We start from the raw sequence: 27,416 nt of genomic DNA, 5'->3' as shown, positions 1-27,416 counted from the left end.
TATATATATATATACACACACACACACACACACACTTAAAAAAAAAAAAAAAAAAGGGGTTAAGGAGGAACCCAGCAGGAGGGTGAAAGCTGGTGGTGATGGTGTCAGGTGGATGTAATGAGTTAAACTGGTTAACCTACTGGTCCCAGGCTGTTGCAGAGCTTATCTGGTGGAGAAGGCAGGAGGTTTATGGGTTTATGACAGCGAATGTCAGGACAGATTCAGAGTCACTGCCAACTGAGGACTTGTGCAGTAGAATACAACACTGATTCTGCACCAATAATTCAAAGGCTTTGTGTGTTTGTGTTCGTCATTTTTCCTCCTGAGACCCAGTAAGTTAAAGTTTTGGGGTTTTTACATTTCATAATTACCTTGATTGGAAACTGTACGACACCACAGGTTTTCAGATATATATATTTTTTTTATTAAATGAAACGTCCTTTGTAGTGGTTATAAAGTTTGTTCATTCAGTGCAGATACTAAAAGACATTTTGTTACAGAAAAAAAATCCAGTCATGACCAGAGTAAGAGCCGACTGATCTGAACTAATGAGTTAAAGTAGAACCAGGACTGTATTTACTGTTCCAACTGGAGTCAAAGAAGCTTTTACAGCACAACGGTTTTCATTTAACTGAAGCTTCACTGGTTACCTGTGACTTCACTGACATTTTTGCTTTGGTTTCCTGAATCCATTAAATAAAATCTATAAAATCATTTAAAAGTGTAACATCTAAATGCTTGACTTTTAGGTGCAGTTTAACAGTGCTGCTCACTCTGTATTTACTCGTAGCACAGGTTTCTGTCGTGATAGTGATCCTTGATTATTTCTAGTGCACTGGCAATGACTGAGGAGGATTATTTCAGGAACAGTTTGGTGTTCGCTGTTTTGTTTTTGGTTTTTTTATGGTGCTAGCTGCATTTAATTTACACCCATGCTTTCTTTAATGACCATTCAGCACTGCACTTGTATTATATTGAGAAAACTTCAATAAAAAGATCTTGATCAAAAAAGTGCAACATCTGATAAAAGGTAAAACACACACACACAGGTCACTGAACGTCCATTTATTCCTGTTCTCTACATGTTTATACAGACTGAATAAAATTCATTTGATGACACATTCATTCATATCTACAAAGCATAAATAATCTTACAGTTTGTACTGTACATGACCATCAAAATTGATGAAGTGTGACCTCAGAGACATACACCACATAGATGTACTGCTGCAGTCACACCAGAGCCGCCCACAGTGACAGTGGGAGGGGCCACTGTGGGGCTGGTGTGAGCGGGGCCTGTCTCTGAAGGACGGGACTCTGGCTGTACAATTAAAAGAATATCTGTACATTATTAGGAGAAAAGCTTAGTCTGTGTTTACAGTTCGTACATGCTTATGGTAAGGCTTCACCTCCACATTAACCGTCCTAACCTGTGTGGCATCGGCAGGAACAGGAACAGCGTCCGCTCTGTTGAGGCCGACGCCACAGGTTCTGCCTGAGCTGTCCGTGGAATCATTTGGTTTCTTTTTGCTGAGTGCAGCTAAAGTCGCATCAAATAAGTGTCGGTGTTCGACGGAAAAAACAACAATTAGAGGCAGAAGACACAGCGTGAGACACAGTCCAAGAGAAGAATCTGCTGACGCCATAAGACTGAGAAAGAAAGAAAGAAAGAAAGAAAGAAAGAAAGCCCTTTAACTGTAAGGCTCTGAACCCTTTAAGTGACAACTCTGTGTGTGTGTGTGTGTGTGTGTAGGCAGTATGATGGAATAAAGGGAGAACACTGCCCACCAAATGGAAACACAAACAACTATTGCATATTATCGACTAATGCTACGTTCAGACTGCAGGAAAATGTGGCCCAAATCCGATGTTTTTTTGCCCATATGTGACCTGTATCCGATCTGTTAAAGACAGTTTGAACACAAATCTGATTTTTTCAAATCCGACCCAGGACACGTTCATACGTGGTCCTAAAGTCGATGTGTATCCAATATTTTGCAATGTGATTTCAGTCTGAACTTATCCAACCTTTACTGCATTGAAATGCGACAAACGTCACAATTCTTTGTCCAGGAGGAGGAGCGGCAGGGAAAACACACTTCCCTCCATAAACACAGTGTGTGTCTGCGTGGTCATGTATTCCATCAGGACCTCTTTTGTCCATGTGGGTTACTTCAGGGTCACATTCAGTTCACACTCAAAACTGATAGAAGCCACATTTAATGTGGAATATGAACGAGCACACTAGTAAATTGTATTTCACCCAAAAATCCAAATTGTGCGTTAAGCCCTGCTGTGTGAACGCAGTCTAACTGTCCTGTACGGTGAACGCCTTACAGATGGGATCAGTATCTTCATGATGCTTTGCTCTGAGAAGGAACGTGTTCCTGAACTGTTGGAGGTCAGTCCCTGAAAAACCCACCATGGAAAACCTTCGACAGAAGACACAGCTCCGTCTGCTCACTGACTCTGTACTTTATACAATAGGGCACCGGTGTCAAACATACGGCCCGTGGGCCATAACCGGCCCGCCAAAGGGTCCAGTTCGACCCGTGGGATGAATTTGTGAAATGAAAAAATTATACTGAAGATATGAACAATGACTGTAGTTCAGGGGTCACATTCAGACTGATTCAACCTCAAGTTGATCAAACCATTAAAATATAATCAGAATAATTTATAATGACCACTCCAAATGTTTTCTCTTTATTTTAGTGTAAAAAAATTCAAAATTACCTGAAAATGTTTACATTTACGAACTATCCTTCCATAAAAAAAATGTGAATAACCTGAAATGTCTCAAGCAAAGTGCGATTTTTACAATATTCTGCCTGTTATTAAATGTGTTGTGTATTTGTAGATTCACTGGGATCTGTACGCTGTGATGAACATGTGCAAATGAGAGGCAGAGGCATAAAACTGTTAAAATTGCACTTATTTTTCTTAATAAACTTCAGTCTGTTGAAGTTGTTCATGTTTTTTAAGGATAATTTACAGTAAACATTTTGATTATGTAATTGTACTTTTTTGACTCTAAAACAGAAAAGTTTAGAGTCAATATTATTTCTATATTATATTAATATTTTATTGGTGCGACCCACTGCAGATCATGTTGAGCTGAATGTGACCTCTGAATTCTAATGAGTTTGACACATCTGTGAAGGGGTTCTGAACTGTGCAGGTTAATCCCAATTGTTGAACTTTTATTCAGCTATATTTCACCTGCTGCTCCTTTAAACAATGCTGAGCTGTTTTTTTTCTGTTCACTGACACCGTTATGTGTCAAGAACCGTCCACACCAAGAACCGCCTCTAGCACAGACACCTTCTCCTCTTCGTCTTTCTTTTCAACTGTTATTCTTACATTTCATATTGTTATCAAGATGAATAATGATGCAAGCGGATATAAAATCAGGCCCTCGCCTTTGAGTCGAGTGGATTTTATTGTGAGGGTGTAAATATCCTCCGCCTGCTTCTGGATCATTACTGTGTTGTCAGTACAATGGATGCAAGTGTCGAAACCAAGAAAAATGTGCATATTCAAACCAAAATGACCAAGTATGTGTTAGGGTTAGGTACCAAGTCTGGACCTGAAACCTCATACAGGGGCTGCACCTCTGAACATTTGAGAGAGAGCAGTACTGAGCCATTTATAGCAAAACATCAAGCTCTGCCACGGCACCAAAGCATCACCAATCTGTGTGTGTGTGTGTGTGTGTGTGTGGGGGGGGGGGGTGTCACCATTTTCATCAAATTTAATCACATGGTGTTTAAAGGAACTTATTTGAGTCATAAGTCAGTTATTTTGATGCTCAAGGAGGAATTTGTTTAAGTACATTGTCTCAAATGTCAAAAAGCTGCCTTCCTGTTGGCTAAAGGGTTTGTAAGTTCAGGCCTAGATTTGATTGGCTGTCAGTGTTTTTGTTATTCACAGATTATTCTGTCAGTGAAGCCAATGACACTTCAGATTTATCATTCTTGGTGTGGACGGAACATAAACTCACTGCTGTTTTTCCACATGGACAAGCATCGGACCCTCAAAGAAAACTGAAATGGAGCTGGACATGCAGAGGATTATTATTCTGAGGATGAATGTCATGATTGCCGAAGCCTTTCAGAAATAGAAAACATAAAACAAGTTCTGTTTTTACTTGATGCATGTCAAACACTTTTAAAACACGCCAGCGAGTTTGAAGGTAAAATAACGAACCCCTAACCCTAACCACACTGTGGGTTTAGAAACTTCACTCCAGCCCCAGCAGTCAACAGCAGTGTGGAGTGATGCTCCGCCCACTTTCTACAGGATGAGCGCTGACTCTGGAGTGAAGTATCACTTCCTGTCCCACTGTTCCCATAATGAACCTTCTGTAAAACCCACGGTCTGTTAAACGGAGGTACTGGACACAAACAGGCTGAGCGTGGTCACAGATTCCACAGCAGCAGCAGTTCTACTTTGATGCATAAACAGTTCAAGGCCCACGTCTGTTTGTTCTGTGAATCAGCAGGGATCCACAGGCCGCTCTTCATTAGCTCCACTTCCTCTTCCTGTTGCCGGCTGCCTGCTGCCAGCAGGAAGTCACTATCAGCACTGCAAACATCTGCCTGCAAACCTCCCACAAATACACCAGTTCTGCACTAATGCAAAGAGTAGATATGTCTAAATGTAAACTTCAAGATTAAGAATTACTAAAGGAAATGCTTCTCACGCCCGCTGTGGACTATGTCCAACAGGAATGGACAACAGAGGGACAATGGGCAGAGTCCAGGCAGCTCCAGGGCTGTGCTCCAACGCTGAACACTCACACACATGAACATGTGATGGCGCTCAGGTGCTCTGGCCTCTAGTTCTGTCCTCTAGTGTTGACTGGTTCTGACAGTAGTGTGGAGTACTGGGACGTGGATACCTCTCAGAGGTCATGTGACTTCAGTTGCTGACGGCGGCCTCGGGGCCGGCAGCGGCTGCAGGGATGCGAGGCATCTTCTTGGCTGGGCTGGGGATGTGCTGCGAGTTCAAGAAAGCACAGACAACAGCCAGCGTTAGTACATGCAGAGTAGGGACGGGAGGATTACCGGTAGAATGATAAAACATGGTTAAGTTCCCTACAGTTAGTATTACCATTTAAATTCTAATTATCATGATAACCTTGTTTGATTACCGCACTTTGAGAGAGAGAGAGAGAGAGAGAGAGAGAGAGAGAGAGAGAGAGAGAGAGAGAGAGAGAGAGAGAGAGAGAGAGAGAGAGAGAGAGAGAGAGAGAGAGAGAGAGAGAGAGAGAGAGAGAGAGAGAGAGAGGAGAGAGAGAGAGAGAGAGAGAGAGAGAGAGAGAGAGAGAGAGAGAGAGAGAGAGAGAGGAGAGAGAGAGAGAGAGAGAGAGAGAGAGAGAGAGAGAGAGAGAGAGAGAGAGAGACTAGCTATCTCTGAAAAAGAAACTAAAACACTCAAACTTGATGTAAAATGGTCAGACAGTGTCCATAAGGTTCCATCTTTAATGCACATTTGTATGTTTGACATTTACATGTTAATATTTGAATGTTTCTGCAACAGAAAGTACATTGTGTCTATTATTTTTTTTATTTATTTATTTTTTTAAACACAACTTGGTTAAATTATTTCAGTGTGTGTATCAGTACTTTTTGAACATTCTGAGCACATTTCAACAATACCGTGATAATAATGATAACCATGATATGAAATTTTCATATGGTTCCATCCCTAATGCAAAGACAGCGTTCTGAAATAATCGACCACAGAAGCAATCAGATGCACTTAGACACCTTCAAGCCAGACTAAAGGATTCCAGTTGCTAAGTGGTGGTGGGTGTGTTTAACCCAGAACGACCCAGTGCTACTTTAGTGGCAGTTCCAAAAGGAATTTTTCTCTATATTTAACCTTTTTTAAATGATTTATCACCATGCATTATAATATTATCCTCTGTATTTTGCATTTTTCAGTGTAAATCATGTACTTTCCTACATTTCATTTACTGATGATGTAGATGTTCATGAAAACTCAAGAGTAATTTCAAGTTATTATATAAAACACTGAAAAACTGAAGAAAATGGGACTTTCAGCAAAGATGTAAACAACTGAATGTAAAAACAAGTGTTTCCATCCACTGTCACTGATCCAACTCCATAGGTTTTACTGGTGAATCAATGTGGTAGTAGATGACTTTGTTTCCATGGTAACTACGAAGCCTCTGAACGTCCAAATGGGTCACATCCGATGAAGATTTAAAGCTGAGAAACTGTATTTGATTTACATGTACTGATATAGTTAGTGGACGAACAGTGCTCACACATTTCACATGAGTCGATGCTTTTGGATGCCGGTGGCTGTTTGGGTCTTCATGGGTTAATACTATCTGCAGCTGTGGTGAATTCCTAAACAGAGGCTGGTCGCAGAGAAAAGCAGCCCTTTATTAGAAACAGCTTCACTCCCGCATTTCCCTGTTTGTAAGAGTTTTCTTTAGGGATTGGAGGCGTCACCTCTCATTACAAAGCCCTCTTCATTACCACGACCAAGGAGGGTGTGTTTTTAATTCATGCAGCTGCTGATACAGGGATGAGAATTCAACACATGTCGATATTTTGGTTCTGTAACAAGGTGACACATTGTAATTATTTTTAATCCTACTTTTAAGAAACCCTGAAGGCTCCTCCAGAGTTGGACGTACTGTGAGCTTGATTTGATTATACCCGTCATGACACAAAAACAACAGCACTGATTTTAAAGGAGCAATGGTTGAAATCCAGTGGGTGGGACCTTTGTGGAGGTGTGAAGGCACCATCGGACCAAACCTCATTTATGACATGCTACTGTTTCAATAAGCTTCTGATCTAAACCCAGAACCTTCTTACTCGCTGCTTTTTGATTTAGTACACACTCATTTACTAGAGTAAAGGTCTTTTCTGTGTTTCAGATCCACTGCTGAAAACACAGAGGTGATGGTTTACCTCTGCGGTGGTGCTGGAGCGAACCAGCTCTGGTTCTGCTGACAGGTCGTGGTCCAGCGGTCTGCGGGCGTATTCCCTTCGGTGTTTATCATCCACTCGTGTCAGGTACCATGTGCCTGGGAACAGATCGTCCACTGGGCCTCGAGGGACGTAGCTGGCTGTGTGGACGCAGAGAAATGTTAATGACAGCCAGAGATTCAGCAAAACCAATCAGACCTCGACTTGTGTTTAGAGCTGAAACGATTAATCGACTCAAAGTGATCCAAAAAAATACAAGTGTTCAGAGAACGCAAAGCTCCTCCTTCACCCTGAACGCTGTGCATGTGTGGATCCACTCTTTCTGTTTAAATTCAACAGTTTCCAGGTTGTTCCATACACAGAAACAGTTGGATCTGGTCCCAGTCATGTGTCTGTCCAATTAGATTCAATTCACATCAACATTAGTTGAGTTCTAATTTTAAATGTGTGGGAAATGGGATTTTCAGTGTTCAGTGTAAATGTCCACAGAGTCCACATTCCACAGTGGATGTGGACAATTTAGTTCCACATACAAGAGATTGTTCTAAGCTACAGGTGGATCCAACTAGAGGAGAATCGGAGTCGTTTGGAATTTTGGATGAATTTTGGAAAATGTCTCAGTGATGACAGATGGAAAACTGTAGATGTTGTGACCTTGCTGTGACCTTGAACTTTGTCCTACTGGGACCAAAATGGACTGGGTTGGTCCCAGGGCCTAGGCCTATCTGTGGGGAAGATCTGGGAAAGATGGGTGGAAGAGTTTTACACTAAAGATGAAAACAAACAAACAAACACACAAAGCAAAGTGATCACAGCACCTCCTGGAGGAAGGAATAATTCAACCACAATTCTCCTGAATCGCAACTTTGTTTCCTTCATTTCTCTGCTGTTAAACATTGGTTCCACTGTTGTGTTTCACACGGACGCTTATCGTGATGCACAAAGAAGCTGCAATTCAGGAAAACTGCAATAGAATATTTCCCCTCAATCAATTTGAGTCGATTAATCGAATCATGAATTCTTGCATTCGCTTCAAACACCTAAATCGATTAATGGTTTCAGCTCTACGGTACATGTTTGGCCTGAATCGGACACATGCAGGACTGGTACCTAAGTGGTGAGTGTCCTCCCTGAGCTTCATGTTCTCAGCGAAGACTGCAGGTGAAACCTTCTTCCTCGAGTCTAGTCTGACCTTAAGGTCACACAGACTGGACACTAGTTTGTCAAGACTGGATCCTGAAAACAAACAAACAAACACATTAACCCTTTAACCCCTAACATGTCCGTGGTGAGCGTTCTGAATGTAAGATGTATTTAGAATATTCAAAAAAATTCAACCATTTCCTCAGTAGGAAAAATTTCATAGACATCTGAGCATGCTCAGTGCACCCCCCACCACCTGTGGAATGGGGTCAAATCACAGAGCAGTGAGTAAGACCGACTCACTATAAAAATAAACAGCATGGACTTTAAAAAAACAAAAACAAAAAAACCCCCACAGTTTTCCTTGTCATTTTTACTGTTTGCAGTGTTGTTGATTTTCCTGTATTTTTTTTTTTTTACTGGGTTTTTACTGAGTTTTTGAGTTCAACCAGGTGTCAAAAAGCCGCTGGACTGATTTAGATAAAAAAGAACCCAAAGCAAAAACTCCTGGGCCCAAATTCAAACTCTTGTTGTTGTTCAGTGTGTTCCAGTTCACAGATCATGTTCAACATCCTAAATCTCTTATTGATGTACATTCTGAGTCCCTTATTTAATAAAAACCTGTTAAACTTCATTTCCTCTCTTTGTCTTTTTCTGTTCTTCCACCTGTTTCGACCATAAAACACACAGTAAAACTAAACCACTGAAGAAAAGGAACACAAACACAAACTCACAGCAGCTTTAATGAACCTGAAACAGACGACAATTCACAGCAGCACGTTTCACTGAAATAATGTTTCAGGGGCTGAAGAATAAATGTAACGTCTATATTCTTCATATTGTGTATTTAAATGTGATCCACACACAGATGACTCACCGGGTGTGTGGTCCTGAGTGACTCTGAGAGAATACAGAGTAGCAGCAAATCCTGAGCCGTAGGAGAAAACTCCAACCCTCTGACCAGCCATCTGTGCAGGTGTGTGTCTGCAACACAAAGGTCATCACAGGTCACCACAACAGGAAACACACACTCCTGGATTAAAAAGTATTTATGAGTCATAAAACACAAACAGCTTCTCTCCATGTCCAGGTTCTATGAACTCAGCTTCTCTACACGATGACCATAAAACAACACATGAAGAAACTGTTGTCCTTTATGTCGTGTGTCCAGATGTCATTATAATATTTGACTTTGGATTTTTAAAAAAGACCAAATATTTAACTCTATTAAGACACATGATTTTATTGTGACATTGGGCATTTGCCTGCAACAACTTGTTTTAAAAGCTGTTTGGAATATGGTTGGCAGAAGCAGAGGAGGAAAAAGTCTAGTGACATTTCCATAGCACTCTAGACAGAAAAGATATCGTATTTACCCAATGACAGAAGGGTTTTCCTGAAAGTAAGCCTTTTAAAATATCAGTTACATCGACATTTACAAAATAAAAATGGTACAAAAGGATTTTTTAAACTCTCAGTTTGGCTGTAATACTCTTGTGCACTGTTATGAGGTATACTTATGTATTATAATTGATTATTTTGTATATGAATCTTGCATCTTTAACATAATTTGGTGTGTTTTACATCGAATTTAGCGATTACTTGGCACAACAGGAAACCAGAGTCAACCCTCAGTGATTTCTTAGTAAAGGTAATGAACTAGCAGCGTTCTGCAACCTTAAAAGCAGAACCATCACTATGTTAACTCTTTAAACCCCATGTGTCATCGCTGACACACCCTGTGCATATGCAGTTTGGATGGCTCCAACTTTTTCACTGTTTGTGCAATTGGAAAAATTCCAACAGTTTCTGAAACCTGAGATGTAGCACTTTATAGGTTTTATTTGGTCATTTTCACTCACACCTGTACTAGAAGCTAGAGAAGAAGCTGTTTTAGCAGAATTATAACATGCAGTAAATTGTAAATGACCGCTAGATTTGGAAAGTTCTAAGCGCTCTGGAAGCATGGGCAAAAGAACTCATTCACAGCATATTTTCTATCCTTTTTATAGTCAAAATAATAAAAATAAAGTCACAATGAACCATTTTAGGCTCAGGGTTTATCAATGCTTAATGTGTCATAACTGGATAAATGATCCGAGTTTGTAGATGCTGATTTCTATTTCTTGAAAAAACAGAGTATTTGATGCCTCTGCCCAATAAAAACAGAGCAACAACTTATAAAATAAAATTAAGACATACGTTGCGATGACGGATGCCAGACAGCCGTAGACTGATGGGGTGTACATGTTTCCGTTCTCATTGGAGATCAGCAGCGAGGGCTTGGTTTTCCTGTCAAACAGGTCAGAACTGGCCTTCATGAAGGCTTTCTCCACATCCCGGTCAAAATAGGTCTCCTCTGGTTTCACATCTCTGCAAACCGAACATATTCAAATATTAACATTATTAAATTCATGCATTCACGTCTTAAACTGATACATTATAAGTGGTTAATGTGGATGTATGTTAGACCAGTGGAGGTAAACAGATGGAATAAAAAACATACCAGACACATGCACAAAACGTACGGGAAAGTAAGTAAAGGAACCCGTTTCATTGTTTATAGGGAAGCAGAAAAATTACAGTGTTTTGTTTCTGTTTGGTCTGCATCCAGAAAAACACAAAGAATATTCATGGAGTTCAGTTTGTATTGAACTACTGCAGAAAAACACTCAAAGACCAGATGTGACTCAATGGTTGAGACAGATGTTAATAAACCTTCCACTCAAAAGAATAACAGATATAAATGTACTTATCTTTATGTAGAATTTTATGTCAATTAATTTGTATTATTATTTCTAATTAATTTTATTTCAATCTCATGTTATGTTAATATTTATTTACTCCATTTTGTCAAGATAATTTCTTAATTTAGAATTTGAAGTTTTGATCCACTGTGCACTTGTTACGGTGGATTACCAACTGTTTTTTCTATGGTGTAGGACAGAAGCCATGCTGTTGATAATGTTTTGCAGCTTGTCTATAAAACTTAAAGAAAAAATATTATGGAAAATAAATATTAGCATTCAAATCTTCACCTAGAATTTGTGTTCTCCTGAAAATGGGAGAAAGAAAAAAATAACACTGTCAGGGCTGAGTTTGCTTTGTTTTTCTTACATTTTCACTTGTAGTTCAACATTTAATACAGTGTATGAAACATTTAATATACTGTATTAAATGTATTAAATGTACAAGGAACTGAGGGAGCGTGAAGGTCAGAGTTATGGTGAAAGGCAAGAAGGTACGCAGAGATGGAGGAATGACAACGGATCAATGTGGATCTGAAAAAGCGAGCTCATGGTTCAGGTCGGAGTCACAGACTGGAAGAAAAGGAAAAAAGGAAAGATCTAGATCGAGCCACAACACCCCCCCCACAATGGACAGTACAATACTCATCCCACCCCAGAGCAAGAATCACACCTTGGTTTTGTTTGTTTTTTTTTATTTTATCTTGTACATATCCTTTACTGCCTGTATATATCCTTATATGGTGTGCGTGTGTGTGTGTATGTATTTATTAATTATCTGTAGTATAGAGTTATATTTAGTAGTATCTGTATAATTAATATTTTATCTTATAGTTTTTGTACATTGCCTATATTTTTCAGTATTTTGTTTGATATTTTCAGGGTGCTTGCTCTTTATCCAAATGAAAATTCCAGACTTTTTCAAAACTGCTCGTTTGTTCTCCAAGACTTTGACTTCATGTACTTTTATACTGGGGTTCCTACTTTTTTGGTTGAGATTGTACCTTCTGTGTGTAGTCGAAAAGTTCATTTTAATAAATGAATGAATGAATGAATAAATGCATAATTCGCAGTAAATTATGTTTTACTGACAGACATGTTTTCAAGTGCATGGATATCACACCAGTTTTACTAGAAATTTCCTTTTCTTTTTTGTCAGACAGATAAAAAAAGTTCATTTCTGTCTGACAAAAAAGAAAAGGAAATCTTTATATTTTCAGTAGACAGTATGAACCCGATCGGACCAAGTTTTGACCAGAATCATTCCAGCACTGACCGGTTAGTTAACTCACATCACATTTCTATGCTTTCCTCATGTATTTCTTATTTTACAAGACTACGTGCCTTTGAGCAGACTCTAAAAGTCGACTAGAACAGAAACATTTTTTCCATACTTTATTAAGACTTTCACACAAAACGCTGTTTGTTCGAGTGTTAGAGTTGGAACTAGAGTTGGTTCCAACGGCACAGTGGGTCTTTATGAGCTGGAACAGGAGGAGGATGTGAAAGGCGGGACTGTTCATTATGAAGGTACCTGAAGGCGTCGAGGCCGGTGAACGGTCCGTCTTCAGTGTTGGGGCTCGGGTGGCTCAGGAAGTCGTTCAGCATCAGTCTGGCCAACGACTTCTGAACAAGCTTGCAGTACGGAGAGTGGAACACTAGAAAACCAAAGTCCTCCAGGCTGAAGCGCTTCTCTGACCCCTCTGTCAGGAAACGAGCACATTCACACAACAACGGTGATGAAAACACACAGTACAACTTATCTTTTAAATTTTAGATTCTCCTTCCAAACTCTGTACTGCAACTCTTACTTTAATATGCATGCGTTTTTATATTTTTGGCTTTTATGTGTTGTTTTCCTACTTGCTGTTTTTAACCACCTTTTACATGTTTCTTTTATAATGTTTTAAATGTGTTTCTTTTTCCCTTGTCGTTGTGTTTCAATGTCCTGTGTGAAGCACCTGGAATTGCCTTGTTGCTGAAATGTGCGATACAAACAAACTTGCCTTACCTTATCCAACAGCACTACTTTTCATTACTCTGCATTAGGGATGTAACGATTACCGGTATAACAATAAACAGCGGTAAAATTGCAGACGGTTAGTATTACCGTTTACATTCAAATTCTCATGATAACCGTGTTTGATTAGCGGAGAAAACGCCTCTGTAAAGATCTGCTTTTATGTCAAATATTTGAGTATAGTTTTAATTTAATACAATTTTAATTTTCTTTGCCTAATATTTGGAACCAATATTCACTTTTAAAGTCTGTGAAAAGGTTCGTTAAACATCTGTGTGTTATTTATGCAATAAATTATATACATTTTTCATATCGGATTTTATATATTTTTTGTGTTTTTTGTCCTTTTATGTTTTTATAGTAGGTTAAAGTGAAAATAATAGACAGATGATATAGATGAAGTTGTGCTGAAAAAACAGATCCCAAACATGGGTATAGTAAACATTTGTTTCTATAGTACATAAAGGCCAAATCAAAAGGACTGAAAAACAGACAAAATAGACTCAGACCACTAAGGGTTAATATTGGAATGTTTCTGCAACAGAAGGGACAGTGGGACTGTTATTTTATTTTATTTGTTTGGGTTTTTTTTGTTTTTCTAAATACAGCTTGGTTAAATTATGTCAGTGTGTGTATCAGTACTTTTGAACATTTTGAGCACAATTTCAACAATACTACGATAATAATGATAACTGTGATAATTTTGGTCACAATAACCGTGATATGACATTTCCATATGGTTCCATCCCTACTCTGCATCAGTAAGTATGTTGTTCATTTAGCGGCAAAGGCAACACGATCACATCTCCCTTCGGTGTCTCATCTGCACACAGCTCTAATGTCCCACCTCCATTCTATCCTGCTGCTCCGGTTACAAAAATACCAAAGAAACAAAGCTCATTTTAAGGTCAGGACCACAGTGACATGTCAAAGATGTGACATGGTGACACAGCGGCACAACCCAATTACCCGCTGACCTCCCCCTACCTGTTACACTTGGCTTGAAGCCAGGCGTAGCAGGGAGTTGAATGGTTTCTGGTTCGAAAAATGTTCAGAAAGCGTGTGGAGGATGCTCAGATATGGCCCGTGTCGACACATCAAATTCCAGGCTCATTTCATTAAAACCTCTTTGCAGTCACTGAACTCGGGTAAACTTCTGAGCAGATGAAGCCATATACAAATCCTGCAGGTGACATCCTAAAGCTTCTTAAACAATTAGACTGTTATCTGCCCGGTCCTTCCTCGCACTGTTACTGTTAAGTGGAATAAAACAGCTGCTCGTAACCAGTGGGTCCTGAAGGTGCATGTGTGCGTTTGTGTGTTGGACATATATTTGCATTTAGCCTGACTGACTGGTGACTGACATGCACTGGAAGATCCTACATCTACTCCAGTTCAGAGCTGACACAGGAACTGACACTTCCAGGTGCACTTTGTTAAATCTGATATAGAGCTGCAACCGATTAATCGACTCAAAGTGATCCAAAAAAAAAAAAAAATCATTTAACCACAATTCTCCTGAATCGAAGCTTTGTTTCCTTCATTTCTCTGCTGTTAAACATTGGTTCCACTGTTGTGTTTCACACGGACGCTTATTGTGACGCACAAAGAAGCTTCAATGATAGAGAGAGAGAGAGAGAGAGAGAGAGAGAGAGAGAGAGAGAGAGAGAGAGAGAGGAGAGAGAGAGAGAGAGAGGAGAGAGAGGAGAGAGAGAGAGAGAGGAGAGAGAGAGAGGAGAGAGAGAGAGAGAGAGAGAGGAGAGAGAGAGAGAGAGAGAGAGAGAGAGAGAGAGAGAGAGAGAGAGAGAGAGAGAGAGAGAGAGAGAGAGAGAGAGAGACTTTATGCATCCCACAGGGAAATTGACAGGTTCCAGCAGTATCCACAAACTTAAAAAACACAAACAGTAAAAACACAATCGTAAAAAAACACTTTAACTTTACTTACAACTTACTAACTTTACACTTTAACTGCAACAGAATATTTCCCTTCAATCAATTCGAGTCGATTAATCGAACCGCAAATTTTTGCATTCGCTTCAAGCACCTAATGGATTAATCGGTTGCAGCTCTAATCTAATAAACTCTAAACTCCACCATACATCACTTTCTGTAGCAGTCGGCACCCATACACTCCTCATGGTGCATTCAATTGCACAGGTCAAGTCAGAAATCTACACCTGAATGTCCAGAAAGGGTTTTTTTTATAATGGTTAAGTTCAGATTTGTCACAGTCCAACATATTTCAGTCATTTTTTTGACCTGTCACTACAGCATGTTTAATAATTAGATGGTAACATCATCTCGATGGGGACTTTATCTGGTTAAATTAAAAAAAAAAAAAAAAAAAAAAATACAGTCATAACAATGTTCCATTCTTTTCTAAACAGGACGATTTTAAAGGTTCCACTCTTTTATGAACTAGATCTACATGTGTATAAGAGCGCCTGTGCCCTTTGGAAACACCCACAATAAAAATTAATATTTTCAATAAAGTTAGACGTTTTATAAAGATTTACAGGATTATTTCTCTGAGTTTTTTTATGTTGCTTAAAATGGTTTAGCACCTGAAATATCCCCAATCTGAATCGAACGTAGACTTTTTGAACTGAAATGATTCGGTGTAAAAAATTAGTGGCAGTACCCGACACTAGACTTTTAAACTAGGGCTGTTGGAAAACATCAGTTCTGCAATATATTGTGATATTTCATTTCACAATACTGTATCGATATTAAAAATACTGTATGGATATTTTTAGGTATTTATTCAAATGCAGATATTGGGGATTTTCTTTTTTTTTTTGTTTTTCTTTATTGTTTCTATTTTATTTATTATTATTTAACACTGTTTTATTAAATAATGGTTATTTGAAGCATCCTAAAAACACTTTTTGCTGTTTTTACTGAGAGAGGCAGATGGTAGTTACTTTGGAAACTAGGGGACTAAGAAAAATTTTGTGATAGAACATTAGATCCTGTTCTAATCAAAGAAAAATGTGTTTAGTATTTGTGCAGATTTATGCTGTAATTCAATCCCTCCAGGAAATAATTATTTAAAAAAAAAAAAAAGAAAACAAACAAAAAATTGCCTTTTTAACAGTATCATAATATATCATGATATATCGTATTGTGATCCTAGTATTGTGATTTGTATCGTATCTCCAGATTCTTGCTGATACACAGCCCTTACTTGTAACCCCCCCCCCAAACAAACAGCTGAACCCACCTCTTTGCCACTGTGCGTGGATTTTGTTGCGGTACACCGAGTAGCAGCGGTCCAAGGCACTCAGATAGCACTCAATAGACAGCTTCCCGTCCACCACAGGGTACTCTGACACCAGGTCTGGTTTGTAGAAGTCATAGGCGTGCTGCATGTGGGTTCCTCGCAGACCTGAAGACACAATGGGACGATGATACATGATGATTCAGCACTAATCACATACATCACATAGACTTTGTCCCAGAATGAAAACTGACTGGGGTTCAACATCAGGAGGGAACAGATGGGTTTAAGCAGCTGAAAGTCAGAGAAACACGCACTAATATTTGCAGTGATGGTGATTTGTTGATAGCAAGAGACAGAGGAAGGACCTTCCTGTAGAGCGGAAACGATTAATCCATTAGGTGCTTGAAGCGAATGCAAAAATTCACGATTTGATTAATCGACTTGAATTGATTGAAGGGAAATATTCTATGTCAGTTTTCCTGAACTGAAGCTTATTTGTGCGTCACAATAAGTGTCCGTGTGAAACACAACAGCGGAACCAATGTTTAACAGCAGAGAAATGAAGGAAACAAAGCTTGGATTCAGGAGAACTGTGGTTGAATGATTTTTTTTTTGGATCACTTTGAGTCGATTAATTGTTTCAGCTCTACTTTCCTGAATAACATTCAAAATAAACCAGCTGCTCTTGAATGGACGTTCAGTGCACACAGTGTTATCAAAGCAGTTTAGTGATGACATCAGGGTAAAATGTCAACACCACAGTGCAGCAACAGCGCTTGCCCTTAAACAACTGACACATGACTAGGATAATGGATAACCACTACTGCGGCTCCAAACACAACATAAGCTGGACAAAGTGGTGAGCAAAAGGACATCAAAAATATTCACTTGATTTTTCAGCTATTAACCAGCCGACATGTATGGCGTTTTATGTTTTTTTGTTTTTTTTTAAAAATCTATTCTTGTATTTTATTCTTTTCTTTGGGTTTTATTTATTCTTCTGTACAGCATTGTTTTCTTTTTTGTACAGTTTCTATGTCTTTGAATCTATTCTGTATTTTATTCTTCTATTTTGGTTTTAATTATTCTTCTTTACAGCACTTTGGTCCACTGCGATTGTTTTAAAGTGCTTTACAAATCAAGTTGGATTGGACATACAGGATGATATTTCTAATGTAAACCGCATCAAGACAGAAAAGTGAATACTGTACAATACAATCATGTTGAAATTTTACTCTCAGACTCAACTCTGCTTCATATGGTCACCCAAAATGATGAGAAACCTAATCAAAGTAAGGATTTAGGATCTCAAAACAATCTCACTGGCTGGGAAAAGAAAAGTTACTATTTTAAGAGAATAAGTCATTGTTTTGAGAAAACTTCAATTCATCACTTTGAGAGACAAACTCATTATTTTGATTAACATGATCTTTTTTTTATTACTCTGGTAGAAATGGGCTTCCAAAGTGTTAAAGTGATCGTACAGTTTGCAAAACAACCACTCTTTTCAGGGAGATGAGTATAGTATTGTATTATATGGGTCGTATGTATATGGGCTATAACAAATGAAACCCACTCCTCCCTTAGTCAAGACGATTCAATTAAAACTTCAAACTGTGCAACAGAGAAAGTAACCAATAAAAGGTGGGATAATTGGATTTAATAAATAAAAGTATGCAAGCAGCTGAAGAGCGGCGTTGGATGAATCTGATATCTGAATAATTCCGCAGTGAACAGACCTCGTTCAAAGGCCAAAGGAGCGTTGGGTCCGACCAGCATGGCCACTGCACCAGCTCCTCCTGTAGGCCTCGCACTTCCTGTGGCGTAGACGGCAATGTCCCCAGCAACCACCAACGCATAGCGGCCTGCACACACAAAACACGAGAAACTTAAAAAAAAAAAAAAAACTAGAACAGTGGGGTTTCACATTCCCAGACACTAGGAATGCAATAAAACTATTTGTACAGAGTTACAACACATCGTTAACAGTTATCAGTGTAAGGAGCTGAATGAGAACATAGTACTGTTGCTCATGTTACTATGTTATTACTGCTGAGTGTATAAACTTGACACACTTTTCTAACATTTTGCACACAGATTAAGAAGGTAAATAATACTGTAATGTGTACGTGTCCTTATCTGCAGTTTTGGATGAAATATGCAACTGCACAAAGACCCTGACCAGTGTGTGCATGCTTTTCTCTCCCAACTGTGTTAAGAAATACAGTTCAGTTTGTGCATTTTTGAAGAACCTTTTCTTTTTAAATACTGCTATATATTAAGTTTAGTTAAGTTTCTAAGTTTCAAACAAAACACTTCTTTGACCAGAAAAATCATTGTTTAAAGGATCATTCCAACTGATAATAACCACAGTTAAGAAATATTATACACCAAAAAACCATATTTCCTTGAACCTGTTATTGTTCTGGGAAACTTTCAAACTGCTGCAGCTCTACACACAGAATAAAATAAAATGAACAATGTGGTAATGAAAGGGACACAAAAAATTAACTTGATTTTTAAGAGATTTATCTGTTAATGAAAAAGTGAACAGTGAAACGGTGGGAGGAATTCAGCGTAAGTGTTTTCACTCACCATCCCATGAGCTGGACTCCACCCAGTTGACGGCATTGAACAGCGCCGCCGTCCCCCCGTAGCAGGCGTTGGTAGTGTCAATGCCCTCCACATCTGTGTTCCCCGAGTCCTCAAACAGCTGCATGATGACAGTCTTGACAGATTTGGACTTATCGATGATGGTCTCTGTGCCAACCTCCAGCCGTCCCACGCTGTCGTAGGAAAGGCCGTTCCTCTCCATCAGCCTCTGGACCACCGTCAAGCACAGGGAGTTGATGTCCTCACGGTCTGAGCAGAAACCCATACGAGCTTGACCCAGGCCCACGGTGTATTTACCGGCTGAAACCCCATCAAACTGCTCCAGCTCAGCCTGGTCCACATACTGAGAGGGGAAGTACAGCTCCATGGCTATGATACCCACATCTTTGGGCCATGGTCCCAAGCAGCTGATTGGGGCTGATCCAGGCATCCTGTGTAGATTAACGACAAGAGAGAGTCAGGATCCTTTTCTATTCATTTAAGGGACACTTAATGTCTAGGTAACTAAAGCTTACAGTGGGTAGTTAAGTGTCTGATACATGCTGACTGATTAGCAATGTTACACATTAGTTAACACTTTATATGCTTATCATTATAATTGTTTTGAGTGTTTGGCCTCTTGAGTTCTAAAATGTGCAACTTAACAAGTGTTTGTCATGGTTTATTTATAACAGATCAACAAATAACCATATGTTTTCACCTGCTTTCACTTAAAAACAGCATTAAACTTTTAAGAAACAATAATTTGGCTTGTATCACACTTATAATCAATACAGAATGATATGATTTTTCATAATCAAGATAACAATTTAGTCCAGATCACACAGCCCTGCTCGTAGCTTCTTAACCTCCTCAGACCCAGCTATGGGTTTTCTTTACTATAAAGTTTCACAACTTTATACCAAAAAAAAGAAAAGTAAACTGTCCAGCACAAAGGACATTCCATAAAAATTTTAAAAAACTGCATCTGAAAAAACTGCTGCATCATGATGTTTCCAATACAGGCACTGATTTAATAAAAAACAAAAATAAAAGCTGGTACTTTGTTGACATTTCCTGGGTCTGAGGAGGTTAAAGCTAAATGACAAGGTTACAGGGATCACATAACAGCTAGCATGTTAGCCAAACGCACACAACGTGTCTGCTGGACTCTATAAACTGACATGACCAAACTTTTTCATGACACTGACATAAACACTATGAAGTCACATTTAAAGCTGGTGAGTAACGGACGACACTGTTGACATTCACGTTAATGTCAGTTAGCTCAGTTCAGGTGGAATGAGATGAGCCTTACATTCATGTAGTTTGAGGAATGACAGTGTGTCACACAGCTGCTGGTGTTGTCCGTGTGTGTTATTACATGGACCTGACAGTCCCATTAAGCTGGTGTTCACAGACACAGGACTAGATAAGGACTGGACTGAACACAACTGGGTGAAAGGGCAACGGGATTTCACCGGACTTAAATCTGGATAAGTAAGTTTATGCCCGCTACTAAAATCTATCTGCTATCTGTTAGATTAAGTACTGACACTCAGTGAGTTTCTGCCATTTAATAAGTGGGTTTGTCACCGTAAAGTAAAAAAATAAAATAAAATAAAATCATATAAATGTCGTTTTCTACCCGGACCAGATAAGGTGACGGAACTGCTTCCTCTATGCCACTCATGGGGACAGTTTGCTAGTATGTGACACTAGTTAGTTCTGCTTCAGCTGGTGTTCATGAATGTCATCAGATGTGTGTGTTTACATGTTTGTTTTCAGAGTGACAAGCTAACGCTAACGATAGCACTTCGGATTTAGCATTAACTGTTTACTATCCTTTTAAAATGAGTCGAAAATGTGGCAGCGTGTGTAAAACTGTCTTCGCGGATGAGCCGTGCCCCCCCTCCGTCCACAGCAGCTCTTACCTGCTTGCTCAGTCCTTCCAGTGGTGTTAAAGGCTCTGTTTTCGGTGCTCAGCCTGCCTCTGTTCGCCTGCCCGGCACCAGCTCCAGCTTCTATTTAAGTATTACGAGGGCAAGCCTTATGTCCCGCCCCGCGCTACGGCACCTGGCTCACGGACCAATCACAGCGCACGGCCGCCACAGGTCGACATACGGCGCTACCAGTCGCTCATGTTTCCGGCCAATCCAAAATAAGAGAATACAACCACGCGCCGGAGCCTCAGCAGCGGGCCAATGGCGTGTCATGTACGATGTCTGGTGAGAGAGGGAGAACCAATTAGGGAAGAGAAGGAATTCCTGGCGCGGTCACGAGCAGGAGGACAAGCCTGAGCACTGAGGGTTACCAGGGAAACCAGCCCAGCGCCTGTCCGCCTACGTCATTTCCGGTCAAGATCGTAGCGCAAGAACTTTATTGAGGAGACGATGAAACCGAATCAGATTTTTACAAACAGACCCTTTGTTTTATATGCAAAAACTAAAGCACAGTAAATGTATTAGTCCGTGATTTGGTTATCGTTTACTTTTCTAAGACATTTATTTTCCCCAAGTTTAGTTTACGTTGCATTTTATTTCCTTCATTATTATCATTACGTCAGCTTTTTACTAAATAATATCATCATTCTGGGTCAGTTTGACAAACACAAATGTAAACATTTGAAGATGAAACCCACATTTTCCAGTTTCCATGAGTTTCTGCTTCATATGAAAACTCTCCATCACATGCAGAGTAAACCTGCACTGAAGCTTCTATCAGTTATTGAAGAATGTAATTTGTACAAGCCCTGGCCCCTTACCTCATTTTATTTATTTATTTTTATTTTTATTTTTTTTTCAAAACTTGCAGTCTTCATGGTTGTTGACGTCTATACATGTATTCCTATTTATTCCTATTTGCACCCGTGTCTTTGTATTTTCTTTAATATGGATGTCATGTTGTTTGTATATTTGTATATTGTCAATTAAAAAATAAATAAATAAATTATATATATATATAATTACGCATTTTTATAGACTTGCCTTCAAATGATGTCTCTTTGTAATGTTGAATATTTAATTTGACCCTGTTTTGGTTCTTCATTTATATTGACATACATGTTTTATTCCACTCTTTCATTTTGCATTTGACAGCATCATGTTCTGTTATTTCTGTCTTCTGTCATACATTCAGTTAGTCATGTTTTCATGTTTGCTGTACTTATCTCTATCCCAAAGCACTTTGTAAACTCAGTTTTTAAAGGTGCTATAAAAATAAAGTTATTATTATCATTATTATTTATGACGTTGACTTGTGTTGTTTAATTGTATTAATTTGGCAAAAAAAGACTGAGGCAAAATATAATAGACAAAAAACAATTTGATAAAATGACATAAAAAGATAGAACATTTACTCAAATAAAACCTATCTATCTGCACAATTTAGGTTTCTTTAAAATGAGAAAGCTTTTCCATAAAACATGTGGCTGAATGAATGAGCACCTACTTTATGTATGTAAAGAAAAACCTCACTCCAAACGTGTCCAGCTGCTTATATTTATTCCCTATATTTTTCCATGATGTAACCTGTCTGAATAGTCTCAATAGTCCATCTCTGGTTGGGTTGTTTTAAACCTCACACCTCCACATACCGTCATACCTCACAGAATTAACCCATGACACTACTTACCTTTACTTAAGACTGCTTAACTTATCACTTCAGTGTAGCAGGAACTGATTGTACTTTTGTGAACTCTCCACAAGCCTGTTTTTGATTGAATCTGCCAAAGAGCTGTTTTTCACCTCAGAATAACCCTTTTCTCTAAATAACCCGAAGATAAAGCTCTCGTTCCTGCAGATCAAACTAATCTGACAGTTTTCCTTTCAGCTCAAGACGAACTGACAAAAACAAACATGAAGTGAAGCACTGTTTATACTGTTTATGGCAAATTAACATACATACAACATAAGTTAAACATCAACTCTGCCAAATCATACTGTCTGTATGTAATGAAAAGAATTAAAACAGCTGCAAGGATGAACTAGAATCAAGTGTATAATTTAACAAAAACATTCTTAAAAATGCTTCAGTACAGTTATTTGCAATAATATCAGATGACAAATGTGTTTAACATCCAGTTTATCACGTCAAGTAATTTCAGAAAATAATTTGATAAGTAAACATTGAACGTTCAGCATCATGAACATAAAAACCAGTATCAGCTCCTCCAGCACACGGTGCCTCAACTGGTAGAGCAGCGCTTTGGACTGTCAGAGGTCAAATAAGAACACTGTGGAAAACACCTCTGCAGTCGGGTGCAAAAACAGGTAGTGTGATGTAGTTTGGTCGAATCACAGTAGATGTGTGGTCAGTCCAGGGGTGTGGTCAGTCCAGGTGTGCGGTCTGTCCAGGGGTGTGGTCAGTCCAGGGGTGTGGTCAGTCCAGGTGTCTGGTCCACAGCTGGAGCAGTTGGCCGCCGGCCCGTGTCTCCAGCTCCTACATGGGACAAAAAACAGAGCAGAACATGATTATGTACAGATCAGGAGGCCATCTACACTGAAGCAAGTTAACACCAACAAAGAGAGAGATTTGGACTGGAATTAGGAGGTGTGGTTTGTTACGTCTGCCAAGGAGGTTCTGTTTTTGCCGGTGCTGGTTTGTTTGTCTGTTTGTGTGCAAGGTAACTCAAAAAGTTATGGACGTATTTGGATGAAAATTTCAGGAAATGTTGATACTGGCACAAGGAAGAAATGATTAAAATTTGGTGGTGATGGGGGATACTTTAGTTTAACAAACAACAAAACAAATACAGGACAGATAAAAAAAAAAAACATGCGTTTTTTTGGATCATGTTCAGGTCATCTTATCTGTCAACACAGGGTTTCTGCAGGTTTCAATAAGACCAAATTTAAGACTTTTATCTTATATACTTCTAACAGGGTTCATACACGTGTTTCAAGGTCAAATTCAAGCACTTTTCAAGCACTTTTAAGGGTCATTTTAAATTTTTCCTAATCCAGCACCTTATCGCTGGGGTAAAATAGGTATCTACAGGAATACATTTACTTATGATAATTTTTTTTCACACAAAGTTTAATCCAAAAAAAGGGAAGCCACTTGACGTTCTTCAGACACACTCGCATCAAGACAAAGATTAATATAAAAATGTACCTGGAGTCGACCTGAGAACACTGGCTAATTTCCTCTTAATAGTCCAGCTGCTTGCATTTTGACATGGTGCTACCGGACCAGGTAACAGAACAATATACTGATAATTAGCACGGCGTTGAGCAAACCATCTGCCATTTTAGGCCATGCTTTTGGAAAATCAACCGTGCGAATTGCGGGTGCAAGGCTCGCTGCCTAAGACACTACTGATGTTGAATGACAATAAAGAATCTTGAATCTACAAAGCTGTTTTAACTATAAAGTGAACATCTAAGGAAGTGTCGTTTCCCTGCGGCATATGAAGACCGCATTAGAACCAGCAGGCACTTCGAAGCCATGATGAAAACAACAACAAACCTACAAACTGACAGTGTCTACACTGTGTATTCCTGATGGGTGGGCTCACCTGTCCGTCCCTGCTGATCTGGACCTTCTTGTTGTCGTTCCAGGGGTTGAGGATGTGCTGGGTCTGCTGGAAGGGTATAGACTTCTTGTGGATCCACTCGATGCTGAAGACACTTCCCGGTCCTTGGAGTCCCCAGTTCTGACAGCTGTCCCTGCTGATGGGTGACGTCATTCGTGCAAAACCCTTTAAAAGAACACAATACATCAGTGTGAAAGAACCCTCATCTGCTAAACTAAAAAAGTACTAAAGCTCAGACTACGGATCACCACATCCCACAAATGTTTGGTACCTGGAAGTGTCCAGAGCCCTCAGCAGAGAAGAAGAGGATGATGAGCTTGTTCTCCATGAAGGCTTTGCTGAGCACGGCCTCGTTACCTGGTGTTGTGGACCAGATACCTTTCTGTTGAGAGATCTCGATGTTTCTCAGGTTGCTGCTCTTCATGACGAAAAACTGAATTGAATTGGGTGCGAGGGCCAGTGGAATCTGGGTAGAGCATGCACAAATAAGAGGAGAGTTAACTCTGAAGACATCAATACAACATACAACACCAGTCCAAAGTTTTAGAACACCCCAATTTTTCCAGTTCTGTCTGTAAATTCCAGCAGTTCCAGTCCAATGAACAGCTGAAATGGTACAAAGGTGAGTGGTGAACTGCCGGAGGTCAAAAAAAAAAAAAAAAAAAAAAAAGGTAAGGTTAAACAAAACTGTAAAATAATGTACATTTCAGAATTATACAAAAAGGCGAACAAGAAATGGGTTAAGAACTGAAAGCAGTTCTGCAGCAATGGAGGTTGATCAAACCTGGACAGTTGGTGCTACCAATTTTGGAACCGCTGGAATTTATATACAAAACTGGAAAAATTGGGGTGTTCTAAAACTTTTGACCGGTAGTGTATCTGCAATAATTACCCAAAGAGGTGACACGAGAGCAGTACACAAGCAAGTAAAATAGAGTACAAAAGTGCTACGCTCCATGTATACTGCGCTTGTTTTGAATTCTGTAGAATATGATCTGCTCTATTCACTCATGGGCTGAACAGGACGTTACATGGACTTTGCACAAAGGCAATGATATTGGCTTGATAATAAATCCATAGTTTTCCGGTTACTACCTTCAGGGTGCCGTTTGCATGTATGAAAGGGGCTTTCAAGTGTACCTGTACTGGTCATGCTAATGACATTAATTATCAACTTAGTAACTTATTAATTATTATGAACTTATTTTATTTTATTTTTTATTAGACCTTTATTTAACCACATAGAGTCCCATAGAGATCAAGCTCTTTTTTACGAGGGCGACCTGGCCAAGAGGTCAGCAGCACATGCCATGAAAAAAAAACAGGTTTTACAGACAGGTAATAACAATAAAACAAACAGTAATGTAGTAATTACCGAAAAGTTACATAGTTTTATAAAGTGCGATTTCTAAAGTGCAAAATTAAGTTGACGCCACAGCAATTTAGTAACACAACCATGAGACACAAGGAAAAGCTTGGAATGACATGAGTTGTGCTATTTTCAGCTCCAGTTGATGTATGCAGCGTGGGGGTGGGGTGGGGGGCAGTAAAAGTAAAGGCTCAGCCTCAGTTCAGTCCTAACTTTAGGTACATTCAAATAATACCGTTCACAAGACCGTAAAGAATATTCACGAGTGGACCTTTGGAGAAGTGAGGATAAGCAGGAGAGGTGCAAATTCAGAAAAAAAAAAAATAAAAAAATTAAGTCGCCATGAATGCACCACCCTGGACCTTTTTACTATGTGAATTATGGGCGGGGCCTATGAGGAGCAGCCATTGCCAGAAGTGACATACCCGCGTTGCTTCCAAGTGATGAGTAAACAAGCAGCAGTCAGTGAGCGAGATTGAGTGGAAAGCAGGTTATTGCACTTGTTTGTGCAGACGTAAGCTTTTCACTCCATTATTGTCCTAGAGACATGACCCAGCACTGGCTAATTATGTGTCATCTTAGACTGGTGTCTGCTGCACGGGGTCAGTGACCAGTCCATCACAGCCCAGGTAATCAGACAATACTACGTTACTGCTTCACTATTGGCGCTGGAACAGGCCGTGAAGGAGGACACATATCTGACCATGACTGACTGACAGAGCACTGACTAATGCCCCATTTCCACTGCGTGGTATCGGCTCGACTCGACTCGGCCTTTTTGTGCTTCCATTACGAAAAAGGACTTGGAATCTGGTACCTGGTACTACTTTTTTGGTATCACCTCCGCCGAGGTTCCAGGACTGGGGACCAGATACTAAAACGTGACGTGTACACACTGCAGACCACTGATTGGTCAGACAGTTTTCTCTGGGACCCGCTGTTTTACAAAAAACAGATGCAGAAGTGGACAGTAATGTCGGTACATTAATCCACATGATAACAGCCCAAAACTACACCGTGGTTGGTCCAGGAGATTCAGTCTTTGGAGGCCAATGTAAAAATTCAGACAAGACAACACGCAACGAGCGAGTTTATCAACAACCCCTGAACAGATGACATAGAAGTAACACGCCGCCTCGCTATAACGTCCAGGTACTGTTAAGTCGGTAGTATCTTGTAATGGAAATGGTCTCTAGGAATACAGAGTCGAGCTGAGCCGAGCCGAGTCGAGCCAGTTCCACGTAGTGGAAACCCGGCATTAGTACTCACACATACTTGACAACGCACTATGACGTAAGCTACCTGATGGAACTGCTAGTATTATACATGATCTTTGGACCTTTTAAAGACAAGCCAGTTATCACAGAGGAGCATTCAACAGTTCTCTGGAGTTAGAAAAGATCAAACCAGAGCAAAAAGTATGTGTAACGGCTATTTGTCTTCAAAATTAAATCAACTCAAAAGTGACTGAACTTAAGACTTTAACAGAACTCAAATAACCACAGGATGCACCATGGGTTTGTGGTTTATGCAGTCAAAAATACAATGTCCAGACCATAGATGTAGTTCAAGTGGTTTATTTTCAGGATTTTGCAGGAAAAACAACAACCAAGGCCTTTTGTGCTGTCTGTCCTGCTCATCCTGTCTGTCTGTGACTGTCTGTCTGTCTGTCTGTCTTGTATAAAACCCTAGGCCCACCCAGGTGCATGCTGGTCTGACTTTGTGCTCCCTATTTATACCCAGGTGCCCACAGTCTAAACCAGTAAGAAAACACAAAACAAAAAGGTGCTAAATACTAAAGAATGAAAGCAA

The 27,416-nt window shown here is 39.6% G+C and overlaps 2 protein-coding genes across 8 annotated transcripts in view; both read right to left on the bottom strand.

Annotated features, from left to right (window-relative positions):
- Positions 1-3,278: 3,278 nt before the first annotated feature.
- Positions 3,279-20,715, bottom strand: hmgcs1 (3-hydroxy-3-methylglutaryl-CoA synthase 1 (soluble)). Of its 3 annotated transcripts, none has more exons than XM_030148821.1 (10): positions 20,634-20,715; positions 18,703-19,151; positions 17,847-17,972; positions 16,108-16,272; positions 12,399-12,567; positions 10,320-10,490; positions 8,995-9,101; positions 8,085-8,210; positions 6,957-7,114; positions 3,279-5,001 (listed from the first exon to the last, which is right to left on the bottom strand). In XM_030148821.1, the coding sequence occupies exons 2-10, from the start codon at positions 19,148-19,150 to the stop codon at positions 4,924-4,926; spliced, it is 1,548 nt and encodes a 515-aa protein (XP_030004681.1). In that variant the 5' UTR covers position 19,151; positions 20,634-20,715; the 3' UTR covers positions 3,279-4,923. The 3 variants fall into 3 exon arrangements, with proteins under 3 accessions (XP_030004681.1, XP_030004682.1, XP_030004683.1); XM_030148822.1 differs by having other exon boundaries at positions 18,703-19,159; positions 20,634-20,659; XM_030148823.1 differs by lacking the exons at positions 3,279-5,001; positions 6,957-7,114 and adding an exon at positions 7,152-7,177 and having other exon boundaries at positions 8,043-8,210.
- A 1,852-nt stretch (positions 20,716-22,567) lies between these two features.
- ythdc2 (YTH domain containing 2) overlaps positions 22,568-27,416 on the bottom strand; it is a 34,628-nt gene continuing 29,779 nt past the window's right edge. For 3 of the 5 annotated variants that reach the window (XM_030150145.1, XM_030150143.1, XM_030150147.1), the window contains 3 exons: positions 24,507-24,701; positions 24,218-24,400; positions 22,568-23,139 (listed from right to left, as the gene is read on the bottom strand). In XM_030150145.1, coding sequence (XP_030006005.1) covers positions 23,080-23,139; positions 24,218-24,400; positions 24,507-24,701 — 438 coding nt within the window. In that variant the 3' untranslated portion in view covers positions 22,568-23,079. The remainder of the gene's footprint in view (positions 23,140-24,217; positions 24,401-24,506; positions 24,702-27,416) is intronic. The other 2 variants (XM_030150144.1, XM_030150146.1) reach the window with 2 other exon arrangements.

This window comes from Sphaeramia orbicularis, chromosome 12 (genome assembly GCF_902148855.1).
Source record: "Sphaeramia orbicularis chromosome 12, fSphaOr1.1, whole genome shotgun sequence".
NCBI classification, from domain to species: domain Eukaryota; kingdom Metazoa; phylum Chordata; class Actinopteri; order Kurtiformes; family Apogonidae; genus Sphaeramia; species Sphaeramia orbicularis.
This window is presented reverse-complemented; position numbering and strand designations above follow the sequence as displayed.

Excerpts from the sequence above, each read along its gene's own strand:
- hmgcs1 (XM_030148821.1), bottom strand. The coding sequence starts at position 19,150 with ATGCCTGGATCAGCCCCAATCAGCTGCTTGGGACCATGGCCCAAAGAT. Across the intron at positions 10,491-12,398 it reads ACCGGCCTCGACGCCTTCAG|AGATGTGAAACCAGAGGAGA; the intron begins GTACCTTCATAA and ends TTCGGTTTGCAG. Across the intron at positions 9,102-10,319 it reads CTGGCATCCGTCATCGCAAC|ACACACACCTGCACAGATGG; the intron begins GTATGTCTTAAT and ends TTTGTGTTGCAG.